At 53.5% G+C, this 16403-nt stretch overlaps 1 protein-coding gene across 2 annotated transcripts in view; it reads right to left on the bottom strand.

Annotated features, from left to right (window-relative positions):
- Positions 1 to 1120: 1120 nt before the first annotated feature.
- LOC132008063 (tyrosine-protein phosphatase non-receptor type substrate 1-like) overlaps positions 1121 to 16403 on the bottom strand; it is a 38455-nt gene continuing 23172 nt past the window's right edge. For both annotated transcript variants that reach the window (XM_059386455.1, XM_059386454.1), the window contains 4 exons: positions 14747 to 14854; positions 11835 to 11859; positions 5600 to 5639; positions 1121 to 3673 (listed from right to left, as the gene is read on the bottom strand). In XM_059386455.1, coding sequence (XP_059242438.1) covers positions 3419 to 3673; positions 5600 to 5639; positions 11835 to 11859; positions 14747 to 14854 — 428 coding nt within the window. In that variant the 3' untranslated portion in view covers positions 1121 to 3418. The remainder of the gene's footprint in view (positions 3674 to 5599; positions 5640 to 11834; positions 11860 to 14746; positions 14855 to 16403) is intronic.

Raw genomic sequence — 16403 nt, forward strand, 5'->3', positions numbered from 1 at the left:
AGGCAGTAGGATGTGTTGAGGAAGAGCAAGACTCTGGGTTCCAAGCCTCGCTCTGCCAGGGGACTCTTAGCTTCTCTGGACCTCAGTTTACTCATCCACAAAATAGGTATGACAAAGAGCTCCCCCTCATCCGGGGGCTGGAAAGACTAAATGAGGTAACAACTGGGAGGCACCGGTGTGTTTCTCCCCATCTGACCTGGCCAGTGCCAACACGAGAGGTCTCAATTCTTGACTCAGGGGTTAGAAGCTGCCCACTGAGGTCGCACAGCTGGAGCCTGCGTCTCAGCGACAGCCCTCGTTAGCAGTGCGACCCTGCGTAAATTCTACCTCTTCCTTGTGCCTTCCCTATTCATAAGATCAGGAATATTTCCTACCTCCACCGTGAAGATTGAAGCTCAGCAAGGTCAAATGCTGACACACGGTAAGCCCCACTTGTTAATATCATATGACTGTCATTATCTAATTGTCATTAATATTATGAGTATTCCCATGGAGGAAAGGGAAGGAAGCCAACATTTACACGAGCATGATATGCGAGCACTTGCCAAGAATCATCTGGCGAGGATATTCTAGGCCGAGCACCGGACTTCTGCATTCGGTCAGTCAAGGAGGAAGTGAGGTTCCCAGAGGGTGACCCACTTGTGCAAGATCCCACCGGTGGGGAGGGGCGATCAGTCCCAGCTGTGCAACGTCTAGGGCAGGGAGGAAGGACCAACACTTAGTGAAGGCCTGCCACACACCAGGCCTGGGGCTTGGCAGCCCCGGCCCCCTTCAATCTGCACCGGAACCCTGGCTACGGGCACGACTGTCCCCATTGTGTTGACAACACGGTGAGTCTGAGTCTCCGGGAGGAGGCGAGCTGTGTGAACTCTGCAGAGTGGCAGAGCTGGGATTCAAACACGGTTCTGTTGGAATAAGGCTTATGCAGGTGTTTGGGGCATAACCTTCTGCCGACTCCTCTGAGCCAGGGGAAACAAAGTCTTTGTGTCTAGAAAACCCAAGAAAGAGACCCAAACCCCACGGTCTCCAAGCCCCAGGGCCACACGCCAGCCTCTCCCCGGCTCCCGGAGACAGGGGGGCTTACACGCGTCAAGACAAAGCCACTCAACGTCCAGAAGGGTCGTTGTTACCCAGAAATCTTTATTACAAAAATATTTTGCAAGCCAAAAAGTTTAAGTTGCAACTATATACAAAATGGGGCCTGTTTCCTTCCTAGCAGTCTTAAAATAAACTCCCGAAACCACGCTCCTTCTGCAGTGTTGTTTCGACCTCTTCCTTTTCCTGGGGTTCAATACACAAGGTACGGGAATCTCCAGGCTGCCAGGCCGGAGCTAAAGCCGCACAACTTTCTTGGCCTCATTCCCTTACTCCCCTTCCAAAATTCAAAATAAAATAAAATGAAAATGGCACCAAGAAAACATTCTCTTAAGATTCTGTGTGCATGTGTGTGCTCACACACGCACGCACGCTCAACACATGTGTCTTCTCTGGGCAGAAGCGAGGGAGACTAAGGTTTACAAGCCAACCTTTCGGAATTTGGAAGCGGCCCGAGCCAGGTGGCTGGGCCACTGTGCTCCCAGATGCCGCAGAGAAACTTCGGCTCATCGGGCCAAAACTGCCCACGTGGCCTGCTGGCTCAGCCGATTCCTGGACGCCACCACGTAAAGCGCCAAATCACTGTCCCCAGAGAACTGGGTCCGAGCTGAGCTCCCTGTGTTCCACGTGTGGAACCTGCTGATGGGCAAGGTGCCTCAGCTTCTCCTTCCGATGGCCTGGGACCCCTGGGGCATCGAGTGGCTGGACCCAGGAGTGCAGGAAAGAGGAACCTCTCAGCTCGCAGAATCGGTCGCTTATACGTGAAGACCAAATAAACAGGGCTTGCCACACGTGCTGGCCCTGGGCTTAGCCAGGCCCCCACTCCCCACCAGAAGGGTGGGGTGGGGGGTGAGGGGTAGTAGGTCACAGCATCTGCCCAACCTCCTGGCTGTCTTGGATTTATTCCAGTTTGATCCTGAAAGCGTTTGAGAGCAGAAATAGAAGACTCCGCCAGCAGGGGTTAGCTTGGAGAGCTGGAAAGGGGGCAGTCACTAATGGGCGGGGAAGTAGCCACGCATAGCTTCCCTCCCCTGCATGGCATCCAGTGCCTGTGGAATGGCAGGGAATGGGGGTGGGGTAGGCATCTTTCCTCTCTCCCTCTCACCCTGTGAAGGACGCAGCCTGGAGAAGTACTGGGCAGGTTTGGGCTTAGCACGCTGGGGGCACGGAAGGCAGCAGTACCGGCCACGTGGCTCGGCTGAGGGCACGGCCACTTTCGTCCCGGAGAGAGAAGGCTAAGCATCTCCACGGAGCAGCCACACCGCAACCTTCCTCCCCATCCTCGGGGCCTGGGTCGTGCAGGAACTCCGTTTCTGCTGTAAGAGGATCCCTCCAGGACCACCAAGCGGTAAACCTTAGGTCACACGAGACCCAACAGGGGACTTCAACACATGACAAAGAGCCAAGATAACGTTGCTGTCGTTTTAAGAAAAAAACAAAACGGAACACCACAGATCAAATTTTCTAACACCTCAGTTTCAAGATTGCACATTTCACATTTCTCAATAATTTACAGGCGTCCACAGCGAGATGTTGCTGAGTTAGTGCTAGCTGGAGGAAGCAAGCTCAGGTCTAGGAAGGAGAGGAGGGGCCACGTGTTGCGTCACGGCTGGGATGATGGGTCCTCAAGGAGTCTCGGAGGGCCGCCAGGAGGAGAAGGATTTTGTTACGCAGTCCTTGGTGGTGGTGGTGGTGGTGGTGGTTGCATGGGAGTTCCTTGGAGGGTCCTCCCCTCCCCCAGGGCCTCCGCCTCCATCAGTCCAGGGATGGGGAGGCTAGGACGTTGGCAGCAATCTCACCAAGTCTTGGGATGTGGGTCCCAGAGGTTTCTTTTTTTTTTTTTTTTTTCCCCCAGCTTCTCCATGGATGGGGCGGTTGGATCTAAAGGGAACATTTCCCCCAAGCCCCAGATGGGTGGTGAAAGGAGGTGGGGTTTTCTCCTCCTCACCCTGGAAGATCAGGCTGCAGAACATCAAGGGGGTTCGTCAGGGTCTCCAAGACCGTGACCAAGACCCACATGTCGTTGGAGACAGGCATGAGGGTTCCTGGATCCCTGGCGGCTCTGGCCAGTTCCCAGATCGGTCCCCCGGCTGGCCCGGCACCATCGGCCTCCATGTGTGGTGATGCTGGGAGGACGGCGGGTGCCCTGGAAATGCTGGAGAGCCAAGTGGGTCGGGGAAACAAGAGCCAGCCTCATCCTGGGGTCCCGGGGCCTGCGCCATCCTGGCCCTCTGGGAACTGGGCTGGCTGTCCCCATCACAGCTGTCCCACATGGGACAGGAAGGCTCGCGAGGACAGACCCTAGAGACGACCACGGTCCCATTCACTTCCTCTGGACCTGGACACTGGCGTACTCCGAGTAGGACGGCTCGGGCTTGGGGGCTGGCTGCTTGGGGGCCCGGTTGAGGTGGACCATGTCCAGGTCCGCGTAGGTGAGGTTGTCCTCAGGCGCAGGCGCCGGGCCGGTCTGAATGCTGGCATACTCTGTGTGGTTGTTGGGCTCGGCGGCCCGAGGCGCAGGCTTCTTCCCCTTGGGCAGGTTCAAGTCTGCATAGGTGATGTCATTGTTGTCCTGGATCTAAATGTGGTGGAGAGACATTCATTCTGGGGCTCCCAGCCACTCATCGGCCTGTTGGCACCAAAGGCTGGATGCTTCTGTCTCCCCTTGGGCCCCACTGGCTCAGCCCTGAGTCATGCCCCATTCTTCTCTGGCCTGGGTTACCTACCTCCAGCTCTACCCTTCCAAGCCCTGCATAGCCTGAAGGAGCTTCCTGAACTCAGCCAGCTGGGTCACTTCACAGCCCTGCCTCAGTGTCCCTCCTCCTGAACCTCATCCTGCCTTTTCAGTGCTCCCTCCTCTGCCTGGTGTCCAACCCCTTTCTCCTCATCATGAAACCTAATCCGCTTCACACGTTCCAGCACAAGCAGCGCTTTATCCTAAGACCCTGCCTCGGCGGGCTCCAGGGCTCCCGCCCTGTGCCTCCTCCACTCATGACGGCACCCATCCCCCATGACAGAGTCTGTCTGGGGGTTGGAGTAGATGCCGACCCACAGTGGGTGGACACAGTCATTTACTTACTGGTTTCATCAACACATATTACTATGAATTAGAATGCAGGAACCAAGGCCAGCATTGAAGAAGCCCAATCAGTGTTGAAAGGATGGATGGATGGATGGACGGACAGACAGCAATTTCAGCCTCACTCAGGGTGAAGCTGAGATCCGGGAGACAGAGGAGAGCAGTGCATAGGACCCCGGGGAGCAGATGCATTAAGAGGCCTAGGGTTTGCGTCTCACTTGGGCTTTGTCTAGTTGAGGGACTTCAGGCAATTCACTTAAACTCTTTGGGCCTTGGTTTCACCATCTGTAGAGCAGGGATACAACCGTATTTCCAGAGTCCCTGTGAGGATCACATATGATCCCTCAGGTAAAGCTCTTAGGAGAGAGCCTGGCACCTATCAAGTGACACACGTATGTTCGATAAACATTAGCCATCATCGGCCACCTAGCCAACCCAAAGGTCCCCCACGTGCTCGTCTTGCCATGCACAACTGCTGCCTTCAAATTACTCATCACGCATTACCAGCTCTGCTCCCTCCGCGCTCCTGCCCCGACCGTAGAGGCAGAGGGGGCGACGGCAGCCGCTGGCTGTCGTCGGTGCACAGTGATGACTGCAGAGCTCAACCTCCGAGGGCTTGGAGGCTCCATGCCGTCGCACGGAGCACCTTCTCTAGGCCCCACTCAGCCCGTTGTTGAATTACTTACCCCATTTTACAAGTGAAGCAACTGAGACCCAGAGAGTTTAAATACTTGGGTCAAAGTCACACAGCTGGAAAGGATCCAAAGTCTGTTGGACTCCAGCTGTGGTCACACCACCCAGCCCTTGGGGCTGACCGGGTCAGGAGAGCAGGCCGCAGTGTTGAGGCCAGAAATGCTGCGCTTTTACCAGCCCTGACTCTGAACCACAAATTGTGTCTGAAGCGATGACCAGAGCCGGGAAAATGTCAAGGACAGCTGGTCCTCTCTTGCTCTCGGGTTCAGGGCAGGGCCTGTCTCATTTCAAGAGGCGGAGAAGCCCTCTGCTTCCGAGGTCTGACAACATCAGCCAGCAAGAAGCAGGGCTAGGCTTCTCAGAATCAGGCCAACCAAGTTGCCCGCGCCACTGCATCAGCAGTTTTGAGGAGAAAGCGCCAGAAAGGGAGTATGCCCTTGCACGAGGCATTTAGTAAGCAAACCGCGGACAGCGCCCCCTGGAGTTGTACAGTGGGTGTGCTGGATCAAGGAGACTGTGATTCTCTCCTGGTTGGGGCAGAGGGAGAGTGTGCACAGAGGACGAGGGGGACATTAGGAATGTCAGGCTCCCCGACTCTCCCCACCACCCCCCAGCCCCTGCCCCGCTCTGGGGAAGGAGTCTTAATTTAGAACAGGAGCTGCAACTCTGGTTGAGGGGAAGGAAATCACACCATCGAGATTCCCAGGAAGGGCATCTCACCAAGGACTGTACCTGGGTTATTTCTCTGGTGTTCTTCTCGGGCTCATGCAACCTAAAAAGGAAAGAGACGCACAGATAAAAATATCCTCCCTATCTCAAGTGCTCATGCAAATCGGTAAGAATAACATTTTCGTTCCATTTCCCATATGGGTGGAGCAAGTCACAACAGCAACACAGGGTTTATCAAATGTTTGGACTGAAGGGTCAGTCTTACTGAGAAGGAATTTTAAGCAATGCACTTATCTTTCTTTCCCCCCGACCCCAACCTACATTTTCTGGCAAGGATTTTAAAAAAAGTTAAAATACCGGGTGCTGGGGAAGGTATGGTGAAACAGACACATTCATACATGGCTGGCGGGAAGGGCAAACCCATATAAGCCTGCTGGGAGGCGGCTTGGCAAAATCGAGAGCTTGGAAGGTGTCCTCATCTTTTGACTCATAAGTGAGCATTTTGGGGGGGGGGATTCAAAATATAGAAAAAGCGTTAGGCACGGAGGCATTTGTCACAGAGCAGGACAGGGAGGAAGGTTTCTATGTTACAGCTCTGCCAACTGGGACTGGTTTAGGAAATTAGGATAGGTTCATAGATAAAGATTTAAAAGGCTTATGAGGTTGTTTTTTTTTGTTTTTTTTTTGTTTTTTTTTTTTTTTACAAATGATTACCTTAAAGTGATAAGTGAAAAGGCAACATTCTCTGTGGTTTGATCTGGATTCTAAAAATGTATGGATAACAAGGAAGGAAACATAGTAAAAATGCTAACAGCAGTGGTCTTTGGGAGGATTTTTTTTTCCCCTCCCTTTTCGTTCCCCTATTTTCTACACGTTCTATATTCTACACATCTAGGTCTTAGCATTAAAAAAAAAAAAAAAAAGAAAAGAAAAGAAAAGAGAAGGTACAGTGTCCTGGTTAATCAAAGGAGCTGTTCATGCACTTGATTCTGTAATTGAAGGCCGTGGCTTGGCTCACTTCAGGGTCATGGTCAAGGTGGTGAGCACATCGGAGCCACAGTTTTACGGGAGTTGTGTAAATTCTCAGGCCGGCAACTCTGGGGATGTGAGCCTGGATAATGTCAGAAATGAGCAATGGGGCTTGGCAGCAGGGTTATTAATGGATTTGGCACGAGATCTTGGCTCCGAGAGCAGTTCTGGGACATGACAAGCCCCACGTGGCCACAGAAACAGCCCTCTGGGAGCAGGGACACCGGCTGCTAAGGAAGATCACAAAGCTCTATCCACACCCCTTCCAAGGCTCCCCACAGCCTCTGGTTCAAATAAAACCCATCACCCATCAACCCATAGTAAGCTGTGTGCTCTGGCCCCTGTGGACTGCCCCAGGCCCTTTCACTGCCTGACCTTATTTACCCACAGATCTACCCACTGAGTATTTCACAATGGCTATTCAATGAGACATACTTTGCATCAACAACAGCCTGGAAAGCCGCTCTCAACCACTTTTCCTCTTGGTTGACTTTTGTGCTTTCTTTAAGACTTATCTATGGTGTCACTCTCTTGGGAGAGCTTCTCTGACAGCGCTGGGCTGGCTGGGCTGCCCTTCCAGGATACACCTTCAAGCTTCCTTGATTATTTTCCCGCCTGCCGCCTGCCTGCCATGCTTCGTCAGCACATGGGTAGAGGTGCGTAAAAGTGACTTGGAATGAAGACATTCAGACTGCCCCAGGGCCTTTGCACAGGCAGCTTCTGTTTGCTTCACTGCTTCTTTTTCTTCGGATTCTATTTCAAATAGTCCTTTCTTGGGGAAACCTTCACCGGGCTTCAAATTCCATTCTCAGAACACTGGGTTCCTCTTTTCAGAGCAATATTGCAGATGAGACGCAATTATCCATTTTTGTTGGGTCTCTCTTTTATCTCTGAGAATGGCACTGCTCTTACCCATCCTTGGGCTCAGGCTAAAGAAATGGAAATCATCCCTGATTCGCTTGTCCTCCTTTACAAACCACGTTAGCCCATCTCAACGCTTGTGGACTTTGCTTCCAAAATCCTTCTCAAACTCAGCTACTCAAGTCTCCTCCACCACCATCCCAGCTCCCTAGGTTCCTGGAGAGCCTCCTCCCTGGTGTCCCGGCTTCTGTTCCCACCCCTCGGCATGCCATTCTCCACATGGAAAAGGTGTAGGTGAGGTCATGTCATTTTCTGCTCAAAACCCTTAACCCCTTGTCACGGTACAGTGAAATCCATCTCCGTATCCAGAATGGCACGCCTGTGTGGTCGGTCCCAGCTCAGTGCTCTAGTCTCCCATTTCTTCCCCTCGCCCGCTCCAGCCCGGCTGCCCTGGCCTCCTCCGTATTCCAACTGCTCCTGCCTTTGGGTCTTGGCACTGGCTGTTCCCTCTGCCTGGCCCACTCTTGTCCCAGATATTCCCGAGGTGAGATCCTTCCTGTCCTTCAGCTACCTTCTGAATGTCACCTCTGGACACCAGCTTTCCCTGACCGCCCGCTGCAGCCCACACCCTGTTCTGCTCCCTGCCTAGCTCTGTTTTATCCAGCCAGCACCTGTATGACATCGTGTATTAACCTCCCACCCAGCTTGTTTGGTGACCTCCCTCCTGATGGATCATGGGCTCCACACTAAAGCCCTGACACCCGGTAATGGGCTGGGGCACTGTCAGCACACCCTAAGTATTTGTTAAACAAAGAAATGAATGAATGAATGAATGAACATTGAATCAAAAGTGCCACAAGACTAGGATGAGTATCTTTTTTTTTTGCTCTCCTTCGAAACCCCCCAGCTAAAGACCAGGCACTGAGATGGGCTCAATTCAGATGAATAAATGAAAGAATCAGAGAAGCCCTAAGTATTCCAAGAATAAACGCAGTGAACGTCTGACAAGTGAACAAACGGCCGACCGAATGAACCCCAGTGCCCAATTAAGGGAACAGAGACCTATTTTTCTCCCATCTGAGCCAGGGAAGGTTACAGACAATGTTCTACAGTTATGTCCCTAACCCAGTCCTCCACCAGCCCTGAGACCTGAAGGGCCCCCTGAGCTCAAAGTGGCGGCACCCACCCTCAGCTCCCTCCCAAAGGTGCTCGGTTGTTATCTACACCGGCCTGTCCTGGAAAGTGCCTGATCCCAGCCGGCTGCCGGAAGCTGGCCGCTGCATGGGAACCAGCATCCCCGCTCACCAGCTAGTGCTTCGGTTTAGGGAGATGAAAGGGAGCAGGCAATCTCACGGCTCCCTTGGTAGATTCACACTGGAAAAATAAAACCTAGGCGGAAAATGGTTGGCTTCTCTGGGGAAGAAAAAGTAGGCAGTGGGAGGCATGAGAGCAGCGAGCAGCAGCAACGGGCTCCCGTGGCAGGGAAATCTGGGCTGGAGCCCGAGTTCTGGCACTTGCCGGTTGTGGGGCCTTGGGAACGTCACACGACTTCTCTGAGCCTCAGTTTCCTCCGCATACACTGTGACAAGAATAACCTTCCAGAACAGGGGTTCTCAAAGTCTGGGTTGGAAGCGGCAGCATCAGCACCACCTGGGAACGTGTTAGAAACGCAAACCCTGCATCAGAAACTCTGGAGGGGAGAGGGGGAGGCCCCCAGTAATCTGTGTTTTAACAAGCCATCCAGGAGATTCTGCTGCACGCTCGGAGTTTGAGAAGCTCTGTTCAATGAACATGGCGCAAGAGTAAATCAGAGGGTTTATGCTATAATTAAAATTACTGTTGGGCCACTAGAGGAAAAGACAGAGATGGGTTCCCGGGATGCAGAAAGTGCTTGACGGATGGATGTTAGCTGCTGACGCTGTCGTTACTATTACGACATTGTCCCTTCCTTTCGGGAACTTATGTCTAATTGGGAAGTTAAGAGAAGCAAACAACGACAACGATAAAAACAAAATAAAAAAGAACGATCCTCCCATATCTGCGGCCGGGAAGGCACTGAGAAGGAGAGTTTTAGAGATTCGGAAGGGGAAGAGATTGGGGATTGGGGCCATGGTTTGGGATGGCTTTCTTTCATTCCTCGTGCATTTGGTTCATTCCACAAACCTTAACCGAGCACCTGTTCCGTTCCAGGCACAGTGCCAGGTTCAGCAGAACCTGAAGGAAAGGCTCCCTGCCCCTAACGGGGATGGTGGTGGGTGTGGGAGGGTTGCGGGGTGGGTTCCAGCCTAGGGCAGGTCCAGAGGCAGCTGGAATACACGGTGGTTGTCAGTGCAGGGGCACCAGGAGAAGTGCCCGGACGGGACCCTGTCCCTGGAGTGAGTGTGTGTGTGTGTAATGTCTTCGCTGAGCCCAGGGGAAGGGCGGGAGACAAGCAGGTGAAAGGAGGGGTGCCCACTTGAGCTCCCGTGTCACACAACTCCAAGGGGCACTGTTGGCAGAGCCCATGGTGATGCTGCTCCCTGGCAGGGGGGGAACCCTGAGTGGTGCAGGAGCACATCTCAGGGAGAGAGGCCGGCACGTGAGGCCTGGGAGGAGAGCGAGGACATAGCATGTGGGAGGCTGTGAAGGGCATGCAGCGTGGCTGAGTCACGGAGTGTGAAGGCTGGGGAGTAGCTGGAAGGGAAACTGTCCAAGTCGGTGGGGGCCAAACTGAGAGGGGCCTGCGGGCCTCAGGGGCGCGGCTGGACACTGTCGAGGGCCGTGGGAGCCACTGAAGGTTTCCAGGCAAAGGACAGGAGTCAAGTTTTGGAGTGTCTGGGTGGCTCTCTCGGTTAAACGTCCGCCTTTGGCTCAGGTCATGATCTCAGGGTCCTGGGATCAAGCCCCGCACCACCGGGCTCCCTGCTCAGTGGGGAGCCTGCTTCTCCCTCTCTCTGCCTCTCCCCCAACCCCCACCGCTCATGCTCTCTCAAATAAATAAATAAAATCTTCAAAAACAGCAACAAAAAGAAGAGAAGTCTTGCCCTTGGAAAAGAGTGTACTTGGTGTACACACACACACACACACACATGCACACACACACGGCACTCCCATTGCCCCCAACCTGGGGACTGTCCTTGAGTCTGTAATCCATCGGCAAGTCCTCTTGACTTTACATGCAGCATCTGCCCCTTCCTCTGCCATCCTACCCCCTTGGTCCAGGCCACCCACACAGGCTTGGACCCCTGTGGCGACCTCCTCTGGGCCTCCGTGCCGCCTCCGTCACCTCCCACAGCTTGCTCCCCACATGCCGCTCACGGTAGTCCTTTTAAAACACAAGTCAGATCGTCTCCCTCCTATGGCTCCTCGTCCCACTGGGAGTCAAAGCCTGGACCACTGGCCTCCACTCCAGAACCTTAGTTCCTACTCTGCAGTTCTGAAATCCACAAAGCTCTTAAAAAAAAAAAAAAAAAAAGAAAAAGAAAAAAAAGAAAAAAGAAAAAAAGGGAAAGATCTGCACAACCCATTTGTTAGCAAAACCTGACCTGAACCAACATGAAGCTATTTATGGCTTTTATTTATGGCCCATGCGGGGCGTGTCTGTGCAATTTATCTGTTGTTTCCAGGCAGGTCCATTCAAGTGGTAGATTATGGGGTTCTGGATCTCTCCGCTGGGGGCAAATATCGGGGGCTTTCCTTTAAAAGCTGGGAAGTCTGAATTAGTCACAACCTGGCTGCGTGGCCTTGGGCTGCGACCGTGGACCTGCATCTCCCTGGCCTCATCTCCTGCCCTTCCCGTTCCTTCTGCCCCAGCACGCAGGCCTCCTCCTCTCGGCCTCCCGCCTTGGCCATGCTCGCTCTTGCCCAGCAGACACAACTCCCTTCACAGCTCCTTGGCTCAGTCCCTGTTCACGTCCTCTCTTCAGCAGAGGCCCCATCTCCTACCTAAGCTAGTCAGTCAATCTCCGTCGCCCTGCTTTTTAGCAGACCCTCGGCTGCTGGGTCGGCTGCAGACCGGTTTCTACCCTACCTGTCCCGGCATTCCCAGGGCCACCTGCGCCCGGGCTTGCAACACACACAGAATGACAGAAAGGAAGCTCAAATTTCGCAACTTGGATCATAGGGCTGCGTGTGGGGACGGCAGCTTTCCGCCCCCCTCCGAACAGGACTGGCTGAGGGTCTCACTGTTTGCGGACGGCAGACAGGACATCAGAGCCTCCGCATGCCGAAGAAATCCCCTCAAATCCCCTTGCTCTAGACAATTATTAAACACGGCCCTGGCAGAGCCGCTTACACAGGAGAGAAATAGCAAGGCTGCCCTGCATGGCAATGGGGGTCAGTGGGCGTGGATGGTGCTTCACAGTTTGGGGGGGCCGTCAACCGACTACCCACCCAATACAGAGCCCTCCTCGCCCAGCAGCGCACTTACCTCGTAGAAGAAGTGGAGCCCTTGGCTGAAAGAAAAAAGAAACCCAAACCAGTTATTTAACCTAGAAACACACTGTTCTTATGTAACTTTTCGCAGGTGGGGGAGGGGGGAGTGCAAAGGTTTGCCTCTAGGGAGGTTGTGAGGAATTGTTGAAATCACCTCCTCTGAACCACAGGAATCCCCCATGGCCACTCCAGCGGGATGGTCCAGTATCTTCCATCAAGGGGACCAGTGGTCTGGGCCTTCCCACTTTCCCACCTCTGGGGGTTGCCAAGGTCCGATCCCCAAGCAGCCTTCAGTCCAGGAGGGCCCGACTGCCCTGCGTCTGTCTGGCCTCACTTCCATTCGCCAGATACCTTACCTGAGACCCTGTAGGAGCCTGGGTCCCCGTCAGGACACTTCACTGCTGAGGAACAGATTTTAGCAGAGTGAGAGTTGGGGGAGCGGGTGCAAATCCCATGTCTGCCCCCAACTCACTCGCTGTGTGACCTTGGCTGGATCACGTGCCCTCTCTGAGCTTGGATTTCAGCTCTCCAGCTCACAGGACTGGGCTGGACATCCATTTATTTTCATGTCACTACGTCGCAAAAAAGGATCTTAGGCGGGAAGAAAGGATCCATCTGGTTCAGAGAATTTAAACCTATGATAAGGGGCATCCCACAGAGAACCTGCTGGGATTTGACCACTAACTGACCCCCCATCCCACTGTAAAATTGTAATTAAGAGGCAACCTGTACACCTTTGCAAAAGTCACCCTTTGCCAGGCTAGAGCCTTCCACAGCACAAAAATTCTCCCTGCCAGGAGAGCGCCTGGTGCCTGGGCAGGTAGTGGGTTTTTGGGTGAGCGGGTAGCCTTGGGAAGGCTGCATCTCAGCATCCACTGTCTGAATGGAAGCTGATGGGCTGCAGAGTGCCGGGACACCAATCACCAACCATTTTAGACCAGAGACACTGGGTGGTTCTCTAGGATCACACAGCTGGTAAGCAGTAGAGCTGAAATCAGTACATTTCATTGCTGGTATTGAGGTAGAGGATGGGCAGACGCCTCCAGGGACCAATGAGGAGTGAAGGGTCATCTCATTAAGGCAGAGATGATGTGCAGAGTGGTTCTCAGACGTGGTCCCTGGAGACGGACCACATTTGAATCTTGGCTCCACCTCTTAGCAGCTGTGAGGCCCTGGGCAAATTTTATAGCCTCTCCGTGCCTCAGTCTGTGCCTCTGTAAAGGCGGGTTAATAAAACCACCGCAGAGGCTTGTGGTGAGAACAGTGTATGGCACATCAGAGCGCTAGTTGTCACTGTCACCAGGGCCTACATCTGAGAGCTGGGCTCTGAGCACAACTAGACCCATCCCTTGAGGGCTGGGCGGCCTTCAGCAGTGTCTGCAGCTCTCCAAGCCCCATCCCTCTTCCGGGCCCAAGCCCACAGTAAGGAGGGTGCATATGCCTGACATGGTGGCCAGGGACGAGCCCCCGAAGAGGGGCTGGGATTTCACTCATGGCCACCATGAATGCCCTCCAAGGGACGGGCTTCTCACTCTCCGGGGGCAGGGGAGCCTGCTTCTCTGCCCTTCCTGTGTGATGAGAAGGCTTGGACATTAGGGGAAAACCACCCGGTAGATTACCTAACAGAAACCTCTTCCAGAGTCCAAAAGGTGGCCGGACTCCAGCCCTCCTGGATGGGGGTGGCTAAGGTTCAGCCAGTACTCATAGCCGAGTCCTGCCAGCCAGTCCAGGAGGGAGGGAAGCTTGGGGAGCAGAGGGGAAGGGGTGCAGAGACGTGTGACTGATGAACACCACACCCATCGGAGCCCAGCCCCGGGGTCCGGCTGCAGAAAGGCAGCTCAGGATAGCGCTCTGCGATCTGTGGCATATGGTGGGTCACAAACAGCATTTTAAAGGGAATTTAGTATAGAATCTGACAGAAAAGAAAATACCAGAGTTCCAATTTTATCTACAGGAGTGTGGTGTGCACCGAGTAGAGACATGAAATGTGTTTCTGTAACTCGTAGTCAAATAAGTTTCAGAAACACTGGCTTAAAATCGTCTCCTCCAAGAGTGGCGAAGAGAGCATATATTTTCTGAGGTCTGAGAATGTTATTTTACGTGAGCCCATCGGTGTTTCGTAACTCTCCTCTGAGGGAGGCACTGCTATACCCATTTTACACATGCAGATACTGAGGCTCACAGAGGCCAATGCGATTGTTTGGAACCTAGAACAAGGCTGTGAAACCCTGGTTTGCCTGATTCTAAAGTCAGAGGCCTGGCCACAGCACCTCCACACACACAGATCTGCCCTTCGACCCTCCTGCTGCACAAAGGCTGTGTGCCTTGCCACTGTGACAACAGTTTTCCAGGAAGGTGGTTCCTGTTTCTGGGCTCACATACGATACTGACAACAGGAGCTAACGTTTACTGAGCACCTGCTGTGTTCCAGGCACTCCCTGAACGTTTTACATGACATGGCCCACTTAATCTTTCCCAACAGTCTTGGAGGAGGCGTTGGTATGATCCCCACCTCCTCTAGCCTCCTGCCTAGAGGCTGGGCACGTACCTGGATGGGTAAGAGGAAAGAAGACATTGCTGGGGTTCCTAGCAAATAATGTTTCCTTCCTGAGACCCCCTTCATGTCCTGGCATCTCCCTGCTTCCCAATTTGGTAGTGGTCCTGGGAGGATGGGAGGCCTGGAGCAGTGAGACGGAGGGAGGGACCCACAGGGCAGTGGGAGGGGGGCGGTGGGAGGAGGAGGTGCTGGGCCAGCCTTGACACTGTTACCGCTGGGCTTCTTGTGGAAGCAACTGGACTCCCTCACGGCTCAAGCCACGTTAGCCCAGAGCACTTTCGTGGTCTCTCCCTCTGGGAAGGACAGCCCAGGGGCCAGCTCTTGGGGGAGGAAGAGGAGAATGCACGCACCTTTCTTCTGTCGGATCCGGAGGAGGTAGAGGGCTGCGATCAGCAGAGCCACCAGCAAGGCACAAACCACGCCCACCACAATGAAGATGCTCCGGCTGTCATTATTGTCTAGGGACCACACGGAACAGAGACTTCACATATGCAAATTAAAAACAGTGAAACTTAATACCCACCACCCCTTTTCACCACTAGGTAGGCATCATTAACAGAGAACATCTGGCCATACATGTTCCGAGTCACAAGGGCACGTTCATGGGTAGGCATACACTTCCCCACGTGGGTCCCGTGTGGTCCTCGTGCAAAAACCGTGCCGAGGTGGCCAGGAGGGAAAGCATTCCTGGCTGATGGCGATGGAGGAAACCTGGCCTCAGGATGTGGGCAGAAATCTCACTCCCAAGGCACAGAAACATGTTCCTTCTCATGTGGAATGAACCAGAGTGGCCACCGCGACAGCCCAGGTCTGACTGGAATTTCGAGTCGTAACTGGCTGTCACACATAGGCTGGGGGCGGGTTGTCGAGGGATGGTGACCAATGGCAGACATGTGCAGCTGGTTACTGGACTCTACAGAGCTCTCAGGAGCTGTCTATTCGTCTGTGCCTGGCACCAGGGCAGAGGAGATGGGACCCCAGGTCACATGCAATAGAGACCGCATGGATAGAGACCGCGTGGGTAGGGCTGGTGCTAGGGCACAGGTCAGTGGGATCCTGCCCTAGAGCACTGTGGGTAGTCAGGAGCAGGGCTCTGAGCGGCAGAGATGTGCGTTCAAATCAGTGCACCTGGTTGTGTGGCCTTGAGCCAGGCATTCAAACCTCCCTGTACGTACTGACCTCCTCTTGTATGACTGAGGCCAATAATAATCTTTACTTTGTTGGATAGCTCTGAGGATTAACCTACTAACTAAACAATCAACCAACTCACTCACTCACTTATTCTTTTTAAAAGTATTTCCTGAGTGTCTACTAGATGCCAGGTCCTGAAGCTATGATGCTGAACAAGGCAGCAATGCTTCCTGGCAGCTCAGTCTCAGAGCTGGAGGTCAAGGGCGTCTTCTTCAACACTGCCATGAGCAGGCCAAGAGACCCAGAGAGAGGCACTGACTTGTCCTAGGTCACCTAGCATGTCTGTGACAGGGCCAGGGTCAAAATTCACAGGTCCTGTCTGCTAGTATAGTGCTTATCCTATGAAAACCAGGCATCAGTGACATCAAAGGGACACCTTGCCACAGCCCCAAGGCTCCTAGAGCTCCCATTCAGTCATAGGCTGCATCCAGGAAAGATATGGTCTCTATTGTGATCCATCCAAAAGGTCGGCCAGGTGCAAGGCAGAGCTCTGTTAATGACAAGGGATGGAACATTCCATAGTGGCACCAAAATGCCAATGAGGTGCTGCTATTTTGAAGAAAGAAGAGAGAGATGTCGACAACAGGTTGGGAGGGCTGAGAAAATCACACTGACACCTCTCACTGGAACAGGGGAACGGCAAGGCTGTCACCGTCTTCATCGGGCATGCACTTTGGCCTAGAAACGCTCTTTGGGAAATCATCCCCCAGAAACAGCTGCACGTGTATCAGAGTCTGCGCAAGGTCATTCATCACAGGTAAGTTGCAAAGGTTCTGGGGTTCCCATCCCATTCCGGAGGTGCAGGCTTGCAAAGGC

The sequence above is a fragment of the Mustela nigripes genome, unplaced genomic scaffold (assembly GCF_022355385.1).
Source record: "Mustela nigripes isolate SB6536 unplaced genomic scaffold, MUSNIG.SB6536 HiC_scaffold_25, whole genome shotgun sequence".
In the NCBI taxonomy this organism is placed as follows: domain Eukaryota; kingdom Metazoa; phylum Chordata; class Mammalia; order Carnivora; family Mustelidae; genus Mustela; species Mustela nigripes.